General features: G+C 50.2%; 1 protein-coding gene across 6 annotated transcripts in view; it reads left to right on the top strand.

Annotated features, from left to right (window-relative positions):
* LOC147750884 (uncharacterized) overlaps positions 1-20,105 on the top strand; it is a 1,319,653-nt gene that overhangs the window by 137,931 nt on the left and 1,161,617 nt on the right. For 5 of the 6 annotated variants that reach the window (XM_086918405.1, XM_086918419.1, XM_086918411.1 and 2 more), the window contains exon 2: positions 4,808-4,900. The exons of the other annotated variant lie outside the window; for it this stretch is intronic. In XM_086918405.1, the coding sequence (XP_086774531.1) occupies positions 4,808-4,900 (93 nt within the window). The remainder of the gene's footprint in view (positions 1-4,807; positions 4,901-20,105) is intronic. 6 annotated transcript variants of the gene reach the window in all.

Below are 20,105 nucleotides of genomic sequence, written 5' to 3'. Positions count from 1 at the left end.
GATCCCCAGAAAGCAACAGTTAGAATAAAGGAAATGGGAGAACGTTTCAAGGAGAGAGGATACCCAGAACCCACAATCAGAAATGCTGAAAAAATTATACTCACGAAAACAAGAGAAGAGTTACTTACTCCAAAAGTCAGAGCAGACAAACAAAGGATTGTAGCAGTTTCAAAATTTTCTACATCAAGCAGTCAATTCAAAAAAACAATCATCAAACATTGGCCAATGTTAAACTTGGAACCTGACTTTAACAACATTTTCATGTCAACCCCACTGTTCGCTTACACCAGGGGCAAGAATTTGGGAGAGATACTCAAACAAAAAAAACCGAATTCAACACCACACAGAGGTACACGGCCGTGTTACAACTGCAGTAACTGCAATAATGTCATCCAAGGCAAAGTGATAACACACCCCATGAGGGGACATAACATCAAACTAAACGTCACAGCAACCTGTGACACCTCTAACGTTATTTATCTACTTAAATGTCCTTGTGGAAAGGTATATGTCGGTAAGACAGAAAGAAAACTCAAGACACGAATAGTGGAACACAAATCCAATATTCGCACTAAGAACAGCAAATCTACGGTGGCATCCCATTTCATGGAAGCTCATCATAATATCTCTCAATTAAAATTCTTGGTGTTGGAAACCATCGAAAGAAAGGAAGGAAGAGACAATAATCAATTCCTTGAAACCGAACGGACTCAATGAACGGATCGAATTGTCTTGTTATTTATAATCTGAAATGTCATACAATTACAAGACTGTGTCTAATATGATTCATCTTGGAAGTAGGCAACATAGCCTACAATATGGTCAATGAGGTGTAAGGTTGTGCGAATTCAACATTAAATGTTTATTCAGGATCACATCACAGATTTTATATACACACCACATGATACATCCACTTAGTTTTGGGAAATGACCTTGTAGTCAGTTCTTTTAACCCGCAAACACCGTCAATTCATTGAAACCACATGTACACTTTTTCCATAGAGCCGTTTTTTTATTTTTTTCATTTATATTCATTTACCCCCATTTCTATGATTTATTCAGTGCGTTACAAACTTAGGTTGGTTTTCAAACCAGTGTTTCCCGAACACAGTCTGCTTTCCCAAACTCGCGTAGCATAGTATGTCTTCCTTGTCCATACTAGAGTCAGCACAATACGGAAGTAACCTCGCATGCACCAAACACGGGAGCACGAACACCGGCAGACGGCGTGACCGGTAGAGCCTAGCGACGTACATCCAGCCGAATGGAATTTTGTTAAGGTTAGTAACACGAATCGACCGCCACTCGGTTAATTTAGCAAGCACCATGTGGAACGGTTATATTGACTCGCGGTAATAATCTTTTCTTCACACAGATTCGGAATATAAGACGTACATAGACTTCTATGTGAGTGCGTTTTAGTTTTTATTCAGCATACGTATCACAGCACGGGTGCACTTTGGTCACATTAATCCCCAACACACTAGGACACCCCATTAAGATCCATGCATGGCGTGAATTTACATTGTGTATAGCTGTGACAATATGGAAATATGTATATAAATATGTGGATTGTGATTACATTTATATTCTTAACAGCTACTGCTCCCTGAGGAAGGGCAGATGTCGCCCGAAATGCATTGGAGCACATAAATACATATATGTTTGAAAAGAAATGCATATGATAAGAGAAAAAGGAAAAAAATAATTTCACGAAAATATTTGAAAATCGTTTATGATGAATATAATCATAAAAAAACAACAATCGAAACAATAAAAATGTTGTCAAAATAAACACAGGAGTCCTTATTTACAGAGAGGAACCAACAAAGAGTGCGCGATGGGGATGTAACCAATGGCCCATTGGTCACACTTCTAAAACATAGGAAATTAAAGTCACCCAGGAGGGTTAGCTGAGGCCTGTTGATAAATGGCTCTAAGATCTCAAGTATGTCGTGAGCAAATAGGGCCCTGGGGCCCATAACAAAGAATGCCAGAGAAAGAAGATGTGGGGGCAAACTGTATGGAGAAATATAGAGCTTCAAATTTATCCGAGGGGTAGGAAAGGGGGTCAATGCGACATGTGAAACCATCTCTGCAGAGAATTCCCAGCCCCCCACCTCTGCGCCTTTCCCGGTCCATTCTGACCAGGCCATAGCCCTCAGGAATAGCATCGACCAGATCCGGGCCGGCAGTCTCTGAACCCCAGGTCTCAGTTAAAAAGACCCAAGGGGGTTCCCTTATGGATACAAATTCCTTAAAAGCTACGTTATTTTTAACCAGAGACCTGGCATTAATAAGAAAGCCAGGCTTCATTACAGAGCTGTATTGACCCTTGGCAGCCAGAGTCCTAGTTCGATGTTTTCTGGGAGCTCTCAGACCTGCCCTGGACGATAGGGTAGTACAACTACAGGTAACATTATCAGGGGATCTAGTATGATGGCATGGTAACGGTGGTGGCCTAAACTAGAGTAGCGTGGCTAGGGAGTATAGCTCGCCATCGAGTGGGGGTGTAGTATGTGAGACGGTCTCCCTGGCCCCTGGCGCTTCCTCAGCGCTGACGGGCACAGATGGGCGCAGACAGGCTGGACTCTGGCGCGACTCCGGCGCAGGTCTGGCGCGTCCGCTGCTCTCGTCCGCTGTGCGGAGCCATGCCCGCGTATAACTCCAATTACCAACTGAAAGGGGCCTAGAAGTCTAGAACCAATTGTCTTAAATAGGTGTACAATGCCAGTTGTATCAGACATGTTAAAGTTACGATTTATCATTTCTACTAAATGGAAAGGGCAGTTTGTATGGATAAGCGCCTGTATCTCTGCCGAAAAACTTGCGATCTGGAGATCAAAATTTTCTCGAGCGGAGGTTAAGGGCACAGACTTCTGTAAAAGCATGGCTTTCATTCTGCTTAGAGTATCAAACCATATTAAAAAAACATTCAGTGAATGCCATAACGGCGCCTCCATGACTGTATGTTTTGGTGGAAACAATACTTGCATACAACAAGTAACCCTGGAGCTCACGGTTACCAGATATTCGAAGCCCAGAAGCATTCCGCTGCAGCCTTGCCCGTTCAGCATCAATTAACTCCCATTTGAAAGTTGCCCGAATGCTGGAGTAATCACTGCAGCTGTGGCACCCATCAGATGACAGGACAAGTTAGCTTTAGAACTATTACAAGCCCCATGCAGCATTATATCCTGACATGTGTCTCATAAAGACCTCTTAAAATCTCTTCAGAGCTTCTTCGAACAAAAACATAATTGCAAGAAAAGCTATCATGTCAAAACCTCCACATCTTCTACTTACCCCTCAGTACCACAAGGTAAGCCAAGCTAGAGCAAACACAGGGTCAACAACTGTGACTTAAAAATGAAGAACCCAATAGAAGAGACCTGCAGTGATGCAAAACAGCCAGCCTTGCTGAGCATGTGTTGTGCAATATTGAGTTGCAGCCCTGTCTCTACATATTTTATGTGGCTCATGTAATTTTATTAACGCTTCACCTTAAGCGCTGCACTATCGTTACTCTTATAATTGTGTATATCTTTTGTGGAGAATATAATCTGAGTTTTTGCATTGAGAAGCCTTAGCTAATTCTGTTTATGACAAAATAAGGGTGGATTTATTGTTGAACAGGGTTTATGCATGTGGCACATTCCTGTTAAGTGAATGAAACCCACGGAACCACTGTGTTTAGATGCTGTCACATTCACTTAAGTATGTCGTTGAGTATAAGCCCAAGGAATTTAAAATTTACTACGGTACGTCCTAGTCCTTCCTAAACTATAGTGTAGAGTAACATTGCCATATTTAAAGACCAATGTCTTTTGTTGAACATGATGATACCCGGTTCTTTATCTCTGAAAAACCAAACGTCATTCTAAAGAATATACTAAAAGTATGTAGATGGGAACCGTAAGAGATTCTCTGAAATAACCACTTATCTCGGCTGTTAGACAAGTAGGTTTAAGGAGTGGCCTTGGGATCTGCTACTCCTAAAAAAAAGTCCTGATACGCATCACAAAAATGTTGCATCATTGCTGGTTGTGCGAGAAGTAACTGTCCGAAAATGCTCTAGAGCTATTGGTTCAGCAAAGTAGTTGACAGCACAGCCTCTAAAGTTCTTTATACAAGGGCTGCTCTTGTTACAGGTTATAACTTATCAAAACATTGTCATTACAGTTATTGTAGCACAATTTGTGATCCCATATCTGTTAAATGTCCATATGTTACCTCCTGGTCAGAACTTTGCGTACTTCACTTGCTGTCATGTTCCCGAACCTGGTGTCGCCATCATTGGGGAGAATTCCACCCTTTCCTTGTGCATGCAATTCCAATCCATACTATCCTGTTATAGTGCTGGTATTCTACGAGGGACACTTGGCCTTGGGGCACAGACTCATCACCCCAATAAATGTGACGTCTCTGTTTGTGAATAAAAAACAATTTCTGCAATCTTTACTCCCATGTCAGTCGGGGACAATTTGACTCTGCTCGTTTGCCTCACGTTTACTCTGTTTCTCAGACACCAGTATCTTTCATTTCATACTTCATTTACACTCAAATCAATGACTTTCACATAGCCAACACTGTTGAGGACAAGCTTAAATATGACACCTGACCTGAGCCATGTCCCCAGAGGTACGTGTCTGTCCTGGACACATGTAAGCTTCATCATTCCAGCCCGATCCCATTTGTTTGTGTTTTCTTCTTCAGTTTGACTAAGTCATGGCTGCAGAGCACACACCTTCAATGTTACCTTATACAGAAGTAAAATGCTCTAAACAGGGCATGTTCTTTGTTTCAGGAGCATATTAAACTGGACGATCCTTTGACCCATGACTCTGAAGAAGGTGCACAGTATTTACAAGAACATCAGGAAATGGTAGTTGAGAAAACGGTGGGTTGATAAGCTAATGTATTGAAATGTTTAAATTGTAAATGTGAATAGTATATATGTTACTGAGAGTAATCTCATTGCAATCATATCTGCTCTCAGAACCAAGAAAATTGGTGCGTTTGAACCAGCTACCCATGTTTTAGTTTATGTTCTGAAAGTCTGTAGAGAAAGCCTAATGATGGGTTTGGTTTATAATTACACGTACTTCTTGTCCATTGTGTGAAGTTGGCGGCTTATTCATATCTTCATGATTTGAAAATGCTCACTCTTTGGCTTTGTATATATTTGGGCCTGAAAGTTGTGTTTCTTTTCCACATTAAAATGTTAAAGCTGTCTTAGTGAAATTATCCAAGATACTGTGTTTGTAAATGTCTTGTCAGTTCTAGGATGCTCTTACAAGAACTGAGAATAAATTACATATGCAGGTTTTGCTAGAAATTAAATTGCCTGCATCCTGTGTTATTCCTATTATGTAACCAAAACAGAATAGCAAGGTTCTCTTTGTATCCATCAAGTAGGATGTGAGAAGGGTTGTAAGTGTAAAGTAATGGTTGGAAACATTGTTGGGTGACATTTAGAAAAGGCTGCAATTATCCCAGAGATTACGGAATTCAAGGAGAGCAACATACGTTGTTGGTGGCAATGGTCCCTGTAAGAACTGGCTCTTTATCTAGTGCACCAAAATGAGGTACGCTGTGCAGAGAGCCCAAACAAATCCCAAAGTTATTACAGAAGCACAAATGCCACCCCAAATGTTCTCTTTTGTGGTCGTGTGAGCGAGCAGTTAGATATCAGAGGGTAGTGCTAATCATTCATTACACACACAAAAGCAGTAAATGACACACACTCAAAAATGAAATCCAACACATACTTTTATATAAATGTAGATATCAAGATCATCAGAATCTGGTATTTGTCGAGTTATGAATTTTTACAGTTTTCAGAAATGGATACTTAGTTAATTTTCTGGATCTGTAATGTTGTCCTATGGAGGAAAAACAGGTATTGCATTTGGGCATTTAGTAGCGATTTACAAGACTGTTCTCCGGGTCTTAAGGTGAGTATGGGGCAAGGTCCAAAGCCACACCAACAGGTCACCTAGGAAGGCACTGGGGCATCTGGGTTCAGAGGTGTGTTACGGCGTTGGGTGTCCCATTCACTTTAACGGGAGAACGGTCCGGTTAAAAAGAGGCTGCAAGCAGGAACTGGGTGAACCCACCGGGGCTTGACCCTTGAGATCCTCTGGCAAATGGGGATGTCTTTGGCCCACTTCTCCTTGGGCAGTGGGGCTCTGGTGCAGTGGTGTCTTTTGATGTCCGATTTCGGTGCAGGATTCTTTCTCGGTTGAAGAGGGCCTGCAGAAAGAAGCTGCGAGCGGCAACTGTAAGTCCAGTCTCTGTAAACCCAAGCGTGGGCTTAGCTCTTGTGGGTCTGGGGACCCCCTTGGCACTGTCACCTCCCTTTGACTCAGGCTCTGGAGCACGTGTGCATAGGTGCTTTGAGACGTCGGGTGGGGGCAGTCACAGACTCACATCTTGGTCTTTGTTTTCTTTGGAAGAAGAGGGGCAAATAGGACAGCTTGGCCACTCACAAAGTGGATCTCACTGTCCCTGAAGTCCCTCAAGTGCAGGTTGGTCTTCCTCTGCGTTGGTGCCTAGACTAGGCACAGCAAGCCTTGCCTGCTGCAAGGGGTCCAGTACCCCGGGTATCGGTCCTGTGTGGCTCAAGTTGGTCCTGGTGTCATCTCACTCAGTGGGAGGACAGATCTGACCATCAGGAGCACAGGGTCCTATTCCTGGGGAGCTGCTGCTTTGGGATGGCTGGAGAGCAACAATTTGTTTACCGCCCTTTACGTTTTTAGTGCCTGCGGCTACAGGGGACTAGCTCCTCTACTACAAGAGTTTCTTCAGGCAATTGGCGAAGCACAGGCAGCCCCCTGGTTTTCTATGAGTGCACAACGGTAGGACAAGTCTGCTTCTTCTATGATTGTTGGGAGCAGGAGTCAGGCTGGCAGGGTTGATGCCAAGTCAGTCATTGCTCCTCGGTTCTCATGGCAGGAATCTTCTTTGTCTACTCCTTCTGATCCGTTTAAGTCGGAATATCTGTTATCAGGTCTCCTAAACACTCCATTCAGGGGCGTTAAAGGGAGCGAGGGGAAGTAGCCAATGGGCTGCTTACCTCTGGGTCACTACGCCCCCTATATGACCACTTCTGTGGGAAGTAGGCATAAGCCTGTCCCAGAATTCCTAACTTTGCCATCATAATGATGGGCAACTCTAAAAAGTTGTGCCCACTTCAGCTAGGCCACCTTGGGCATGGTGCTAGCCTGGGGGTGGGCCGCCACGCTGACTAGCTAATTTTCCCACCTGTCCAGATGCCAAAGAGCTTTGGACAAAGGGGGTCGGCTTCCTCTCCTGTATGGGAAGCCAACTCGCCTGCCAAAGGCAGGGGCTTCTTTGAAGCTCCTCTGCTTTTGAATGCTAATCAGCATGTCATCCTTTGGGAAGGGAGCGTGAAACCCTCCCCCGTGCAGGCTTTGTTTCTGACCTCCTGAGAGCGGAAGCCCTCCTCCTTGGGGTCAGAAACGTTTCTCTCGCGCCAGGCTGGCACGAACCAGTCAGCACACCAGTGGCTGGTAGATTTTCGGGGGACACCTCTAAGGTGCCCTCTGTGTGCATGTATTTGTAAATCCAACACTGGCATCAGTGTGGGTTTATTAATACAAGTAGTTTGAAACCCAAATCCCTATTTTAGTGAAGCCATCATGTAGCTGGGGAACCCGTTTTCACCAGTGTCCAGCACATGCTTTTAAAATGGATTCCCTGATCACTTGCAATATCTAGTAATAGAACTAGACATCACAGGGGCACATCTGCTCATGCAGCTATGTCCTCACACAAAATCTAATGCACCCTGCCTTAGGGCTCAAAGGCCTGCTCTAGGGGTTTTCTTACGTATATTAAATGCAGTGACTCTGGCATGACACACAGGAGTGGTTTGCACCTGCACCTGTTACGGCTGTCTATGTATAATTTGTATGTGGGTCCCTTACGGTGGCATGAGATATGCTGCCGCCTTTAGGGCCCTCTTTAGTACCCCTGGCCTAGGTACCTGGAGTACAATTTACTAGGGACTTAACAGGGGTGCTAAAATCCTTTGCTATTTGTAGCACAATTAGACAACACCTTGTTTTAGGGAAGGAACGCTAGCATTGAGGTCTAATTAGCAGGCCTCAGTGCACTATCGGAGTCGAAAATCGGCATCAAGTAGCTAAAAAAGGGGCAGAAAGTGTGGGTTGGGTGAGGTGGGTGGGGTAACTGCAACAAAAGACCAGATCTCTACACAACCCCCCCTTTCTCCCAGCCAGGAGTCCAGGACAGAAGACTCAGCCACAACCCGGGAGAGTCTTCCTAGTCTGTTAGTTGAGGACATGAGTAAAGGAACAGGCTCCACTGTTGCAGGGCCTACTCTGCCTCACATCCTTCTGTCCAAGCCACTGGTTTTGGGCAGCTGACCTACCCCAGCAGTAAACTGACCCTTTTCAAAATGCAATAGATCTGTTTGACCGTCTCTCTTTTCCTTTGGAATAGAGGTAGCTACCTCTGCTAACTCAGCCTTTGCAAGGGCAAAGCCCAGCTAACCCAAAGATGTTATCCACAGCTGGAGTAACCCTGCCATGACCAACAGGGCCAGGGGCCTAACTTGCTATTTGCCATGGGGTCAGACCACCATGCCAAGCACAGTCTAGCCATAACGGCTAACACCCAGCAGAGACTACTGACAACTGTCAGTGTCCAGAACCACACCTTTAGCTCTCTAGTGACAGTTGGATGGGCTAACACACAGGCTTCTTTGGGTGTAGGGGGTACTACTGCTGTTTTAGAGTGGGGGCTACCACATCCTTTACCAAACACCATCTCATGCTTAACAGCTACTTGACTAATCAGGACTTCAATTGAGGCAGGAAGCGCTTCACCCGTGCCAACGATGGATGCCTGTCCAGCAGGAGCTCACTGAAACTTTGGCTAAAAGGCCTGCTGAAGGGCTGACTCGCATATTAGATGCAGTGACTTTGGTATGACACATGAGTGTGTCATGTCATGTTTTCACTCATTGTTTGCACCATGTCACGCAGCCTGTAATGGCAGTCTGTGTGGAATTTGTATTTTGGTCCTTTAGGGTGGCATGAAGTGTGCTACAGCCCTAAGGGACCCAGCCCTAGGTACCTGGAATACCATTTACTACGGACTTACAGGGGTGCTAAAGTCCTTTGCCAATTGTAGGAGGCACACATCAACCCCCCCAGTAGTTGTCTACAGTGAATGCACATCCCCAGCCCCTGTCACGCCAAAACCAGACCGTCAATCCACAAAAAAAGGCAGAGCCACACAGAATGGTTACACAAGAAAATGCCTACTTTTCAAAAGTGTCATTTTCAAACACATAATTTACTAAAAGATGTGTTATTAAATTGTGAATTCATAGAGCTAAACTTTATTTCTCTATCTAGTCCCAATGGAAACAGGCCTAGAAAAATCATAAACATGTTGCTAGACCTGCAGGTCTAGTGACTTAAATAATCGACTCAAACTATTTGTAATGCTCTTGACCCATAAACTTGCCAGCATCTGCCTCAAAGGCTTCTAAAGCCCGCATGAGAGATTGGGTGTGACCATATAGTATTCTTTCCAATACCATCCTTAAGGGAAATTTGGCTGTGGGGAGGAAAAACCGGGATTTTAATAGCAAGGGTATTAGGCTCAGGTCGCAGTTGGGGCCATCACCTATATGGGGTTCAAAGAGCACTAAACAATCTACCTAGAAAATCCCTGGGTGGTCTTTCACCTTACAAGACCCTGTTCGGGGTGAAGATGTGGGTACCAACCTTGATGGTCCCAGCACAGTGGCGGAAGAACTACCATCTGAACTAATTGAACGTTTGGATGTTTTACAGGAACTCAACAGCTTCCGGGATGCACAAAGTAAAGTCCAAGTAAAACACACCTCCACTGGAGGAGTGAAGGAAGCACCAGCGATTCCTGGTTGGATCCCTAAGATTGGGGACTTGGTTGTGGAGAAAATATTGGACCAAAAGGAATTTAGGCCATCCTATGTCTCCGTCAAATGTCATGGAGCCATACTCCAAAGTTACAAATTATTATTAATTTTTTTTATCCCCAAGTAGGATTTTCTTTTTGAAAATAAAATAAAAAAACATTGAAACCCTCACCATGAAAACTTCCTCCCTTGGTGAGTTGGTGAGGGGGGCATTGAGCACTTTTGAATGCTCCTTAACCCCTGGTTTTCCCTTGCTTTGACAAGCATTGAACAAGCATTCACAATGCAATAGGTCTCGCATTTGCGAGATTTTGAGCTATTGGCATTGTAAAGGACAATGCCTTTAATGTATGTCTTTAAAAAACTTGCAATGATGAAAGGCATTGTCATTTAAAATACCAATAGGTCAAATGCAATTGTAATTTTGTATCCGTTCGCTGCATTTCTTCCACTTGCAGTACTATTAGTAAATGCATAAAGTACTTACATTAAAAAAAGGTGCAAAACAGCAGTGGTGGGATCTTGAGAGCAGTGTGTGAGTGAACAGAGTTGTTATGCCATATTTAACTCATCCCATATGAAGGAGCTGACGCTGTCTCTGTTTCTTGCCCACGGCTGAGTGCCTTCACTCTGAATGTCTGGCTAGCACACCCCGCCCCTAGGCGGAAAGATGTTGTCTCACACACACAGGTCGACGACTCACTCAACAACCAAAAGTGACTACAAATGGCACACAGTGTTGTCCCACAAATACACACAGACACACGCAGCGGGGATGCACTCAACAAACAGCAGTGGCTATCGAAGGCACACAGTCCTGTCCCTCTCTTTCCTTCCCTCTAGCTTGCACACACACCTCGCACACAACAAACATCAGTGGCACACAGTGCTGACACACGACACACACACAGCTAACACACAGCGATAAAGCACTCAACAAACATCCGTAGATACCAAAGGCATACATTGGCACACAGTGCTGACACGACACACACACAGCTGGCACGCAGCGATAAAGCACTCCACAAACATCAGTAGATTCCAAAGGCACACATTGTTATGTTGTCACACACACCACAAATGAAATCAAAAGGTATGTATAGTGCGCAGACTGCTCGATGGAGTGTCCAGGCGCTAGCAGATCTGTGCGACGCACGGGGCTACCCAGATCACTTTATTAAAGGCAAGTCTTCAGCTGACGTTTCAGGCTCCGTGCCCTCGATTGATCTGGGCGACCAGGGCAAGAAGCCCCCAGCCTCTGGGGGCCACAGCAGAAAAGTAAGAACCCCCATTGTGTCTTTCTTGTCTTGGACACTACTTTCAGCAAAGCCTCGTCGACGCTCAATAAACATCAGTGGCTAGAAGTAGCACACAGTGTTGTCACACGCACACACACACACACTTTGCACATGTCGCAGACATTAGTGAACCACCCAGCGCTACACCACTGTGCCACACAAAATGCTTCGCTGTGACGCGCACTACGCTTGCATCCAGCGCCAGGCGCGTGCAGAGGGGAGGACGAGGTGCTGTAGCAGCCCCACAGGGGGCTTTATGCAGTGTGCCCTCTGCCCTGACGGATTAGACGGAACCCAATTAGCTTTTAGACACAGCCTCCCCCACCCCTCGAATTTGTGTGCAGCTGGCTGCAGAGGATTAAAGACAGCCTTTTCCAGGCACTGCTGTCTCTCGGCGCTTTGTGCCAGCGTGGAAGCTGCTCCCCCCATCAAACAAGTCAGACTAGCAAGAGCAGTAAATATGCCATCTTGAGAATGTAATGATACATGCCAGCACTCCTTGTCTGTTCTGCCTGGTAGCCGCTGTTGATTCTAGGTGCCACTTCAGTTTACAGTGAGGGGTGGATGGTGGGAGGGGGGTTTGCAATGCTCCCTGTAATCCGAATGCACTCTGCGGCAATGGAAACGGTTGCCACTCTAGTGAAAGGAAGAGGAAAGGTGCACAACCACTCAATAAACAAGCATTAGAAATGCAATAGGTCTCGGATTTATTTGAGTTAGAGCTAATGGCATTGTAAATGGCAATGTCTTTTAGCCATGTATAATGGAGTGTATGCATGTGGTGTGTAGTGGAATTATGTGGGTTGGATTGGAATTGTAGCAATGGTGGCATGCTGCGCTTTAGATGAATATGTTTGAAAGTAAAGTGCACCATACTGCGATTGCTACAATAGTTAATTGTGGATGCAATAACAATTGATGTGTGCACTGATGGCTGGTGGTGCGTGTGCCTGTAGAAATTGTGCACTGATAGCTGGTGGTGTGTGTGCTTGGTGGAAGCGTGCACTGCCGGCTGGAGGTGTGTGTAATTGGTGGAAGCGTGCACTGATGGCTGGTGGTGTGTGTGCCTGGTAAAAGCGTGCGCAGACGGCTGGAGGTGTGTGTGCCTGGTGGAAGCCTGCACTGACAGCTGATGGTGTTTGTGCCCGGTGAAAGTGTGCAGTGACGCCTGGTGGTGTGTGTGTGGTTGTCTGTGTGGTGGTGTGTGTGTGGTGGTGTGTGTGGTGGTGTGTGTGTGGTGAGAGTGGTGTGTGTGTGTGTGTGTGTGTGTGGTCTTGTGTGTAGTCTTTTCCTGCACACTCACTCTTACTCTGGAGTCATTCTGCACTCAGTTTACACTCACTCTGCAGTTATTCTGCACTCACTCTCATTCTGCACTCACTCTCATTCTGCACTCACTCTCATTCTGCACTCACTCTCATTCTGCACTCACTCACACTCTGCACTCATTCTGCACTCATTCTGCACTCATTCTGCACTCATTCTGCACTCACTCTGCACTCATTCTGCACTCACTCTCACTCTGCACTCACTCTGCACTCACTCTCACTCTGCACTCACTCTCACTCTCACTCTGCACTCACACTCACTCTGCCCTCACTCTCACTCTGCCCTCACTCTCACTCTGCCCTCACTCTCACTCTGCACTCACTCTGCACTCACTCTCACGCGCACGGACAGAATTCATGTCCGTATTACTACATATAGCACACTTATGCATTCATGCGCAACTCTGCCATCCTCATCGCTACAAGTAAGTGACAACGCTGAGAAACAATTAAGTACTGCTTGCGAAAATATCCCCTCCAGCAGCGCCCCCCTCTGATCCTTGCCCCGCCCCCGAAGGTGAAGCTCCCCAGCTCGGCCGCAAAGCCCCCATTCCTCTCCATGATCCCTAGCACTACCAGGCTAGGCATGAAAAGAACCGAGAGTGCTGCACGTGATGGCGAAAGCGTGTTCACGGAGAAGACGCGCTGACAGGGAGAGCTCCATCAAATGGATTAAAACAAAAAAAAGAAACTCGAGAGTGGTAAAAGCAGACTGACTCTGCCCCAGCCCAGCGTCCCTCTGTAACACCAGAACAATACACTGGGAGCACACTGACCCTGCCCCAGCCCAGCACACCTCTGTGTCGCAAGAACCATGCCCTGGGAGCAGACTGACTCTGCCCCAGCCCAGCGCCCCTCTGTGTCGCAAGAACCATGCCCTGGAAGCACACTGACACTGCTTCAGCCCAGCGCCCGTTTGTGGATATGAAATGCGCTTATACTCGAAATATCTACTTAATACAGTTATAAACTGCGAACTAAAATGGAAATAAAAGATACACAATTCACATATAGAAGGGACCCTTGTATGCACATCTTGAAAACTGCATGAGCCATCGGTTTTTTTTCTCTCACTTCCAGTCCCCCAACCTTTGACCCTTTCACTGTGGCCTCCCATTTCGTCCCTAGCTAAATGTTTTAAAAAAAGAAGGCAGAGGCGGGGTGGGAGAGAGCTGTGGTTCCGCACTGTTGGACAGGCCACATGAAGGACCGCTCTCCCCCGGCCCGAACAGGCCCGAGCCCGGTCACGCAGGTACCACACACCACCATTACACGTCCTCCGTCCCCTCAGGGACCCCTACCCTCGAACATGTCGACCTCGTGGGCCCGATCCACTGCCGGCCTGCGCGCCCATCCTGGGCGCCATCTTGGACACTCCACCACGAGGCCGCCTGGCCCCCGATCGACCTCAACCCTGGGCCTGGCCAGGCCTCAGACATCCCGCTACCACCATCCACCCAGGAGGTGAGCGGGCTACTTGGCAAGTCAATGGGGGGAAAGAGGTGTCGATGGCTCTCCCCCGCCAAGTGCCGCTCGCCCATCGCCTCCCCGGGCGCTGGCTCCACCCCCCTGCTGGGTGTCTGGACTCCCTCATCCCGGACCTCCCGACCTCCAAGTGCGAGGGTCCGGACATCAAAGAACACCAGCCCTATAACTGGGGCAGCTCCAGAGCAGGAAGGCAGTTGTATCTTGGAGTCGAGAGACGCAGAGAAGAACTCATCCTTGACGGACTACTGGCGCTGCCATAGCTCTGTCTCGTGCACCATCGTCTTGCCTGCTGGCGCTGCCGCAACCTTCGTAACCGTCATATCCTTCATCGTCGTCGGGACCTGCTGGCGTGGCCGCGGACCGTTTGTAACCATCATCTTCATCGGGACCTGCTGGCTCCGCCGCGGACCGTCGTTTCCTTCGTCCATCTCGGGACCTGCTGGCTCCGCCGCGGCCCGATCATCTAGAACGCCGAGCTCGAGGATTGAGAGCTATTCCCATCTTTGTGGTAACAAGACTGTCCCGCTACCCTTTTCCCAAACCAGAGACCAGAATCGAGGGGACCCCTGAGTCCAGACCTCCGTGTACCATTCCATCGTAAACTTAAAGAATTGCCTATAAAGTCTCGTTGAACTTTAACCTTGTGTGGTGTCCGTCTGTGGGGGGGAAGTTACTTGTCTGTACGATCGCTGGAGACGGCTCTCCCCGGAGACCTCTCCCCTTATCCTCGGCCGACCCTCCCGGTCCGTCTAACATTGGTGGCCAGCGGCGCGATCCGAATCACCGCATAACCGTACAGAGAGTAGCTCACCCCACGGCGAATCACGATGACAACTAAAGAAAGCGGATCAACCGAGAAATTCCAGATGGAGAAATTGGACGAGTACAGCCATCGTGAACTAAAGCAGTTCTGCATCGAACTAGGTATCGCTACCACCGGACTAAGTACCAAAGACGATTTTAAGTATGCCCTAGAATCGTGGGCAGAAACCGGGGCTGCCGGAACCCCCGATCAAAGCATCGCAGCAAAAACCACCACGACCCCTGAAGAGCGAAGAACGGGTCTCTCGCAAGACGAGATCCAGGAACGAGAAAAAACCCGACTACACGAGCTGGAAATGGCCCGGCTCAAAATGGACGTTGAACTTAAGTTGGCCGAACAAAAAATCAACTTAGAGCACCTGCGTCTCCGAGAAGAAAGAGAGGAGAAACAGAGACAAAGGGAGCTCGAGGAAAAGAAACTGGCATATGAACATGAGCGGAAACTAGCTGAGATCGACCTACGCAAGCAGAATAAAGAAGTAGGAGTGTCCGAGCAACCCCACACCCCAGGGGCAACAGAGAAAAAGGTACACATCCCCAAGGATGTCGTTCGAGAATACTTCCGAGAGGACGACATCCAGCAATGGTTTAAGGCCTATGAAATCGCTATGACTGCACACCGGATCGATAGAAGCGATTGGGGAGCTGGTCTATGGGGGAGATTCCTCAATGAGGGCTGCGACGCCCTGCTGCAACTCCCGGACCACCAGATGACCTCCTATGACCATATGAAAGCTGCACTCCTCACCCGCTATGGCCTCACACCCGAGATGTACCGTCAGAGGTTCCGAGACTGCACCCGCATCCCGGGTACAACTTGGGTGGACTATGTAAACTACTTTAGCCGAGCCTTCGAGGGATGGATCAAAGGAAGCAAGGTCACAACCTACGAACAACTGTTCAATCTTATGGTATGGGAGCATCTGTCGAACAATTGCTTCATTGAACTCCGCCAGCACCTCCTCGACAGCAAGTTAACGGATCCCCGGCAGCTCGCAGCCGAAGCTGACCGGTGGGAAATCACCAGAGTGGGCCGAAATGGGTCCTACGAACAGAACCGGAACAACAATGGTCAGCACCGTCCCCGAGGAGGAGGAGGAGGCCAGGGACGCGGAAGCGACAACGCTCCAGTCGCCCCCGCTACCAGCACCACCCCCCCGGCCAACCGGGGCAGCACCCCGGCGCGACCGGGATACCGAGCCAATGTTACGTGCCATCGATGCCAACGAGTCGGCCACTATGCCAACGACCCAAGCTGCCCCCAGTACCAGAGCCCAAGACCCCGCCAAGTAGCCGCTGCTGCTCTGGGGGAGGAACAGATCTCAGAGGAACAAGAGGAATATGAACAGGAACACCAAGAATGGGAGCCAGCCGCCATGGCTCTAGCCTGCCTAGGGGGGAGAGACATGGTCCCGCGGGTCCCCCTACCCGCTAACACCCAGAAGTACAGCCAATGGGTGAGCATCAATGCACGCCGGGCCGAAGCCCTTCGTGACACCGGGGCCAGTGTAACAGCCGTCCGCTGTCACCTGGTGACCCCAGAACAATATCTACCAAACATTCTCTGCCCTGTACGTTCAGCCGATAACTCGGAAAGTCTGTGTCGGATGGCCTGCGTCCCCTTCGAATGGGGAGGGGTCTCCGGCATGTTGAAGGTAACGGTCCGAGACGATGCCCCCGTAGACTGCCTCCTGGGGAATGACCTTGAAAGCTCTCCGTGGGCAGCCGTAGAACGAAGAGAACACCTGGGGATGTTAGGCGTCCCGGACTGGGCGTGCGTCACCACCCGGTCCATGGCCGCCCGTGCCAACCCCCGGCCAGAGGAACCCGAATGGCCGGCGCCACCGCCTCCGGTCGCCCCAGCCGAAACCACCGACCGTGACGTCCCCCCAGAACCAGCTCAACCTCCAGACCTCGCTAACCTCGACCAGTGGCCTCAAGAGGGGGGGCCCACGCAAGAACAATTTCGCCAAGAACAGAAGACCTGTCCCTCCCTCGAGGGACTCCGCCAGCAAGCGCTCGCCCAAAGCGCAGGGGATACCTCCGGAACTCACTGGGTCTACTGGGACAATGATCTGCTGTACAGTGAGCAAAGAATCGCGGAGCTGGGGGCCAGCCGAGTACTAGTGGTGCCCCTCCGTTTTAGAGACTTTCTGCTAAACCTGGCCCACGATGTCCCCCTGGCGGGACACCTGGGTCAAGATAAAACCTACAGTCGTCTGGTGACCCACTTCTTCTGGCCCAAAATGAGGAACGATGTACACCAGCATTGCCGATCTTGCCCCACGTGCCAAGCCAGTGGAAAGAGCGGCCGCAAACTAAAAGCCCCCCTGCAACCTTTTCCCGTGGTCACCACCCCGTTCGAGAGGGTCGGGATAGACATCGTGGGGCCCCTGGACCCGCGCACAAAACAAGGCCATCGATTCATCCTGGTGCTAGTGGACCACGCCACCCGCTACCCCGAGGCTGTTCCCCTGCGAACTGTGACAGCCCCGGTAGTCGGCCGGGCTCTAATGGGGATCTTCTCCCGTGTGGGCTTCCCCCGAGAAGTCGTCAGCGACAGAGGCACGAACTTTATTTCTAAATATATGAAGTCCCTCTGGCAACAGTGCGGGGTTACCTACCGATTCACGACCCCCTATCACCCTCAAGGAAACGGACTCGTTGAGAGGTTCAACCGCACGCTCAAAGGGATGATCGGGGGGTTGGAAGAGCCCCTCCGTCGCCAGTGGGACGTGCTGCTGCCGTGCCTCCTCTTCGCATATCGAGAGGTTCCCCAGAAGTCCCTGGGCTTCAGCCCGTTTGAACTGCTATATGGACACCCAGTGCGGGGGCCGCTCAGCCTAGACAAGGAAGGCTGGGAGATGCCCCCTCTAAAGAACCCACCAGAGGTCTTCCGGTACCTCCTAACCCTCCGCAACCAGACCCGGCGGTTCAGAGAGCTGGCAAAAGCCAACCTAGAGGCCAGTCAAGAGGACATGAAAAAGTGGTATGACCGGAATGCCTCCTCCATCGAATTTGAACCTGGGCAACAGGTATGGGTGATGTCCCCCACCGAACCCTGCGCCCTGCAAGACAAGTGGACAGGGCCCTTCAAAGTAGTCGAGCGCAAGGGTCCTGCCACCTATCTCATCGACATGGAATCTTCCCGGAACCCCCTCCGGGTCCTCCACGCTAACAGACTGAAACCCCACTTTGTGCGTTCAGAACTCAGCCTCCTGATGGCCACAGACAATGGGGCTGAAGAGGACTCCGAGCCCCTCCCTGACCTCCTACGGACTCGGGAGAAAGACGGCTCCGTGGATGGGGTCCGACTCTCGGAGGCCCTCACCCGAGAGCAACGCCAGGAGTGTCGAGTCCTCCTGTCACAGTTCGCCAGCCTGTTCTCCCTCGCCCCAGGTGTCACTTCCTGGTGTGTGCACGATGTGGACACGGGGGACAGCCCCCCTATCCGCCACCGGGCCTACCGCGTGCCAGATCGGGTACGGGCCTGCATCCAGGAAGAGGTAGCAAAAATGCTCGCGCTCGGGGTCATCGAGCCCTCAGACAGCCCTTGGGCCAGTCCTGTAGTACTGGTCCCCAAAGCGGCCGCCCCTGGCACCACACCGGAACTCCGGTTCTGCGTCGACTACCGGGGCTTGAATGCGGTCACCAGAACAGACGCACATCCCATCCCCCGGGCAGATGAACTAATCGACCGCATGGGAGCTGCCCGCTACCTCAGTATTTTCGACCTGACGGCGGGCTACTGGCAAATCGGCCTCACACCCCGGGCCCAAGAACGTTCTGCCTTTTCCACCCCCGATGGCCATTACCATTTCAGGGTCATGCCCTTCGGCATGAAGAATGCCCCAGCAACCTTTCAGCGGCTCGTCAATCAGGTACTGGCAGGGCTCGAAGGGTTCAGCGCCGCCTATCGCTGTATACAGCCACCATTGGTCCGAGCACCTCCACCACCTCCGAGCAGTGCTACAAGCCCTTCAGCGAGCTGGCCTCACGATCAAGGCCAGCAAATGTCAAATTGGTCAAGGGTCTGTAACCTACCTCGGGCACCAGGTGGGAAGCGGCCTGGTGGCCCCTCTGCAGCTCAAAATTGCCGCCATCCAGTCCTGGCAGCCCCCCATCACCCAGACCGAGGTACGAGCCTTCCTGGGCCTCACGGGCTATTACCGAAGGTTCGTGAAAGACTATGGTACTATAGTGGGGCCCCTCACAGAACTCACGTCAAAAAATCAACCCAAGAAAGTCAACTGGACCCCAGAGTGTCAAACAGCATTCGAACAATTGAAAGCCGCCATGTGTTCCGCCCCTGTGCTCCAGGCCCCCGACTACAGCCGGGAGTTCGTCGTCCAGACGGATGCCTCCGACCATGGCATTGGGGCAGTCCTGTCTCAAGTGAAGACCGAAGGTCTTGATCAGCCAGTGGCCTTCATCAGCAGGCGACTCCTACCACGAGAACAACGCTGGAGCACCATCGAGAGGGAGGCCTTCGCCGTGGTATGGGCCCTCAAGAAACTCCGGCCCTACCTCTTTGGCACACACTTTCGAGTGCAGACCGACCACCGACCCCTGCAGTGGCTGATGCAGATGCGGGGGGAAAACCCGAAGTTACTACGTTGGTCCATCTCCCTTCAAGGGATGGACTTCACGGTTGAACACCGGCCTGGGCCAGATCACGCCAACGCGGATGGCCTGTCCCGGTTCTTCCGCCTCGACGAGGAGAGTCCCCAAGAGGATGGGTAACTCTCCCCGCCTTCAGCTGGGGGGGACGCATGTTGGACAGGCCACATGAAGGGCCGCTCTCCCCCGGCCCGAACAGGCCCGAGCCCGGTCACGCAGGTACCACACACCACCATTACACGTCCTCCGTCCCCTCAGGGACCCCTACCCTCGAACATGTCGACCTCGTGGGCCCGATCCACTGCCGGCCTGCGCGCCCATCCTGGGCGCCATCTTGGACACTCCACCACGAGGCCGCCTGGCCCCCGATCGACCTCAACCCTGGGCCTGGCCAGGCCTCAGACATCCCGGCACCACCATCCACCCAGGAGGTGAGCGGGCTACTTGGCAAGTCAATGGGGGGAAAGAGGTGTCGATGGCTCTCCCCCGCCAAGTGCCGCTCGCCCATCGCCTCCCCGGGCGCTGGCTCCACCCCCCTGCTGGGTGTCTGGACTCCCTCATCCCGGACCTCCCGACCTCCAAGTGCGAGGG

The sequence above is a fragment of the Lissotriton vulgaris genome, chromosome 1_1 (assembly GCF_964263255.1).
Source record: "Lissotriton vulgaris chromosome 1_1, aLisVul1.2, whole genome shotgun sequence".
Taxonomy (NCBI): Eukaryota; Metazoa; Chordata; class Amphibia; order Caudata; family Salamandridae; genus Lissotriton; species Lissotriton vulgaris.
Note: the sequence above shows the minus strand (reverse complement) of the source record. Positions and strands in the feature narration are given on the sequence as shown.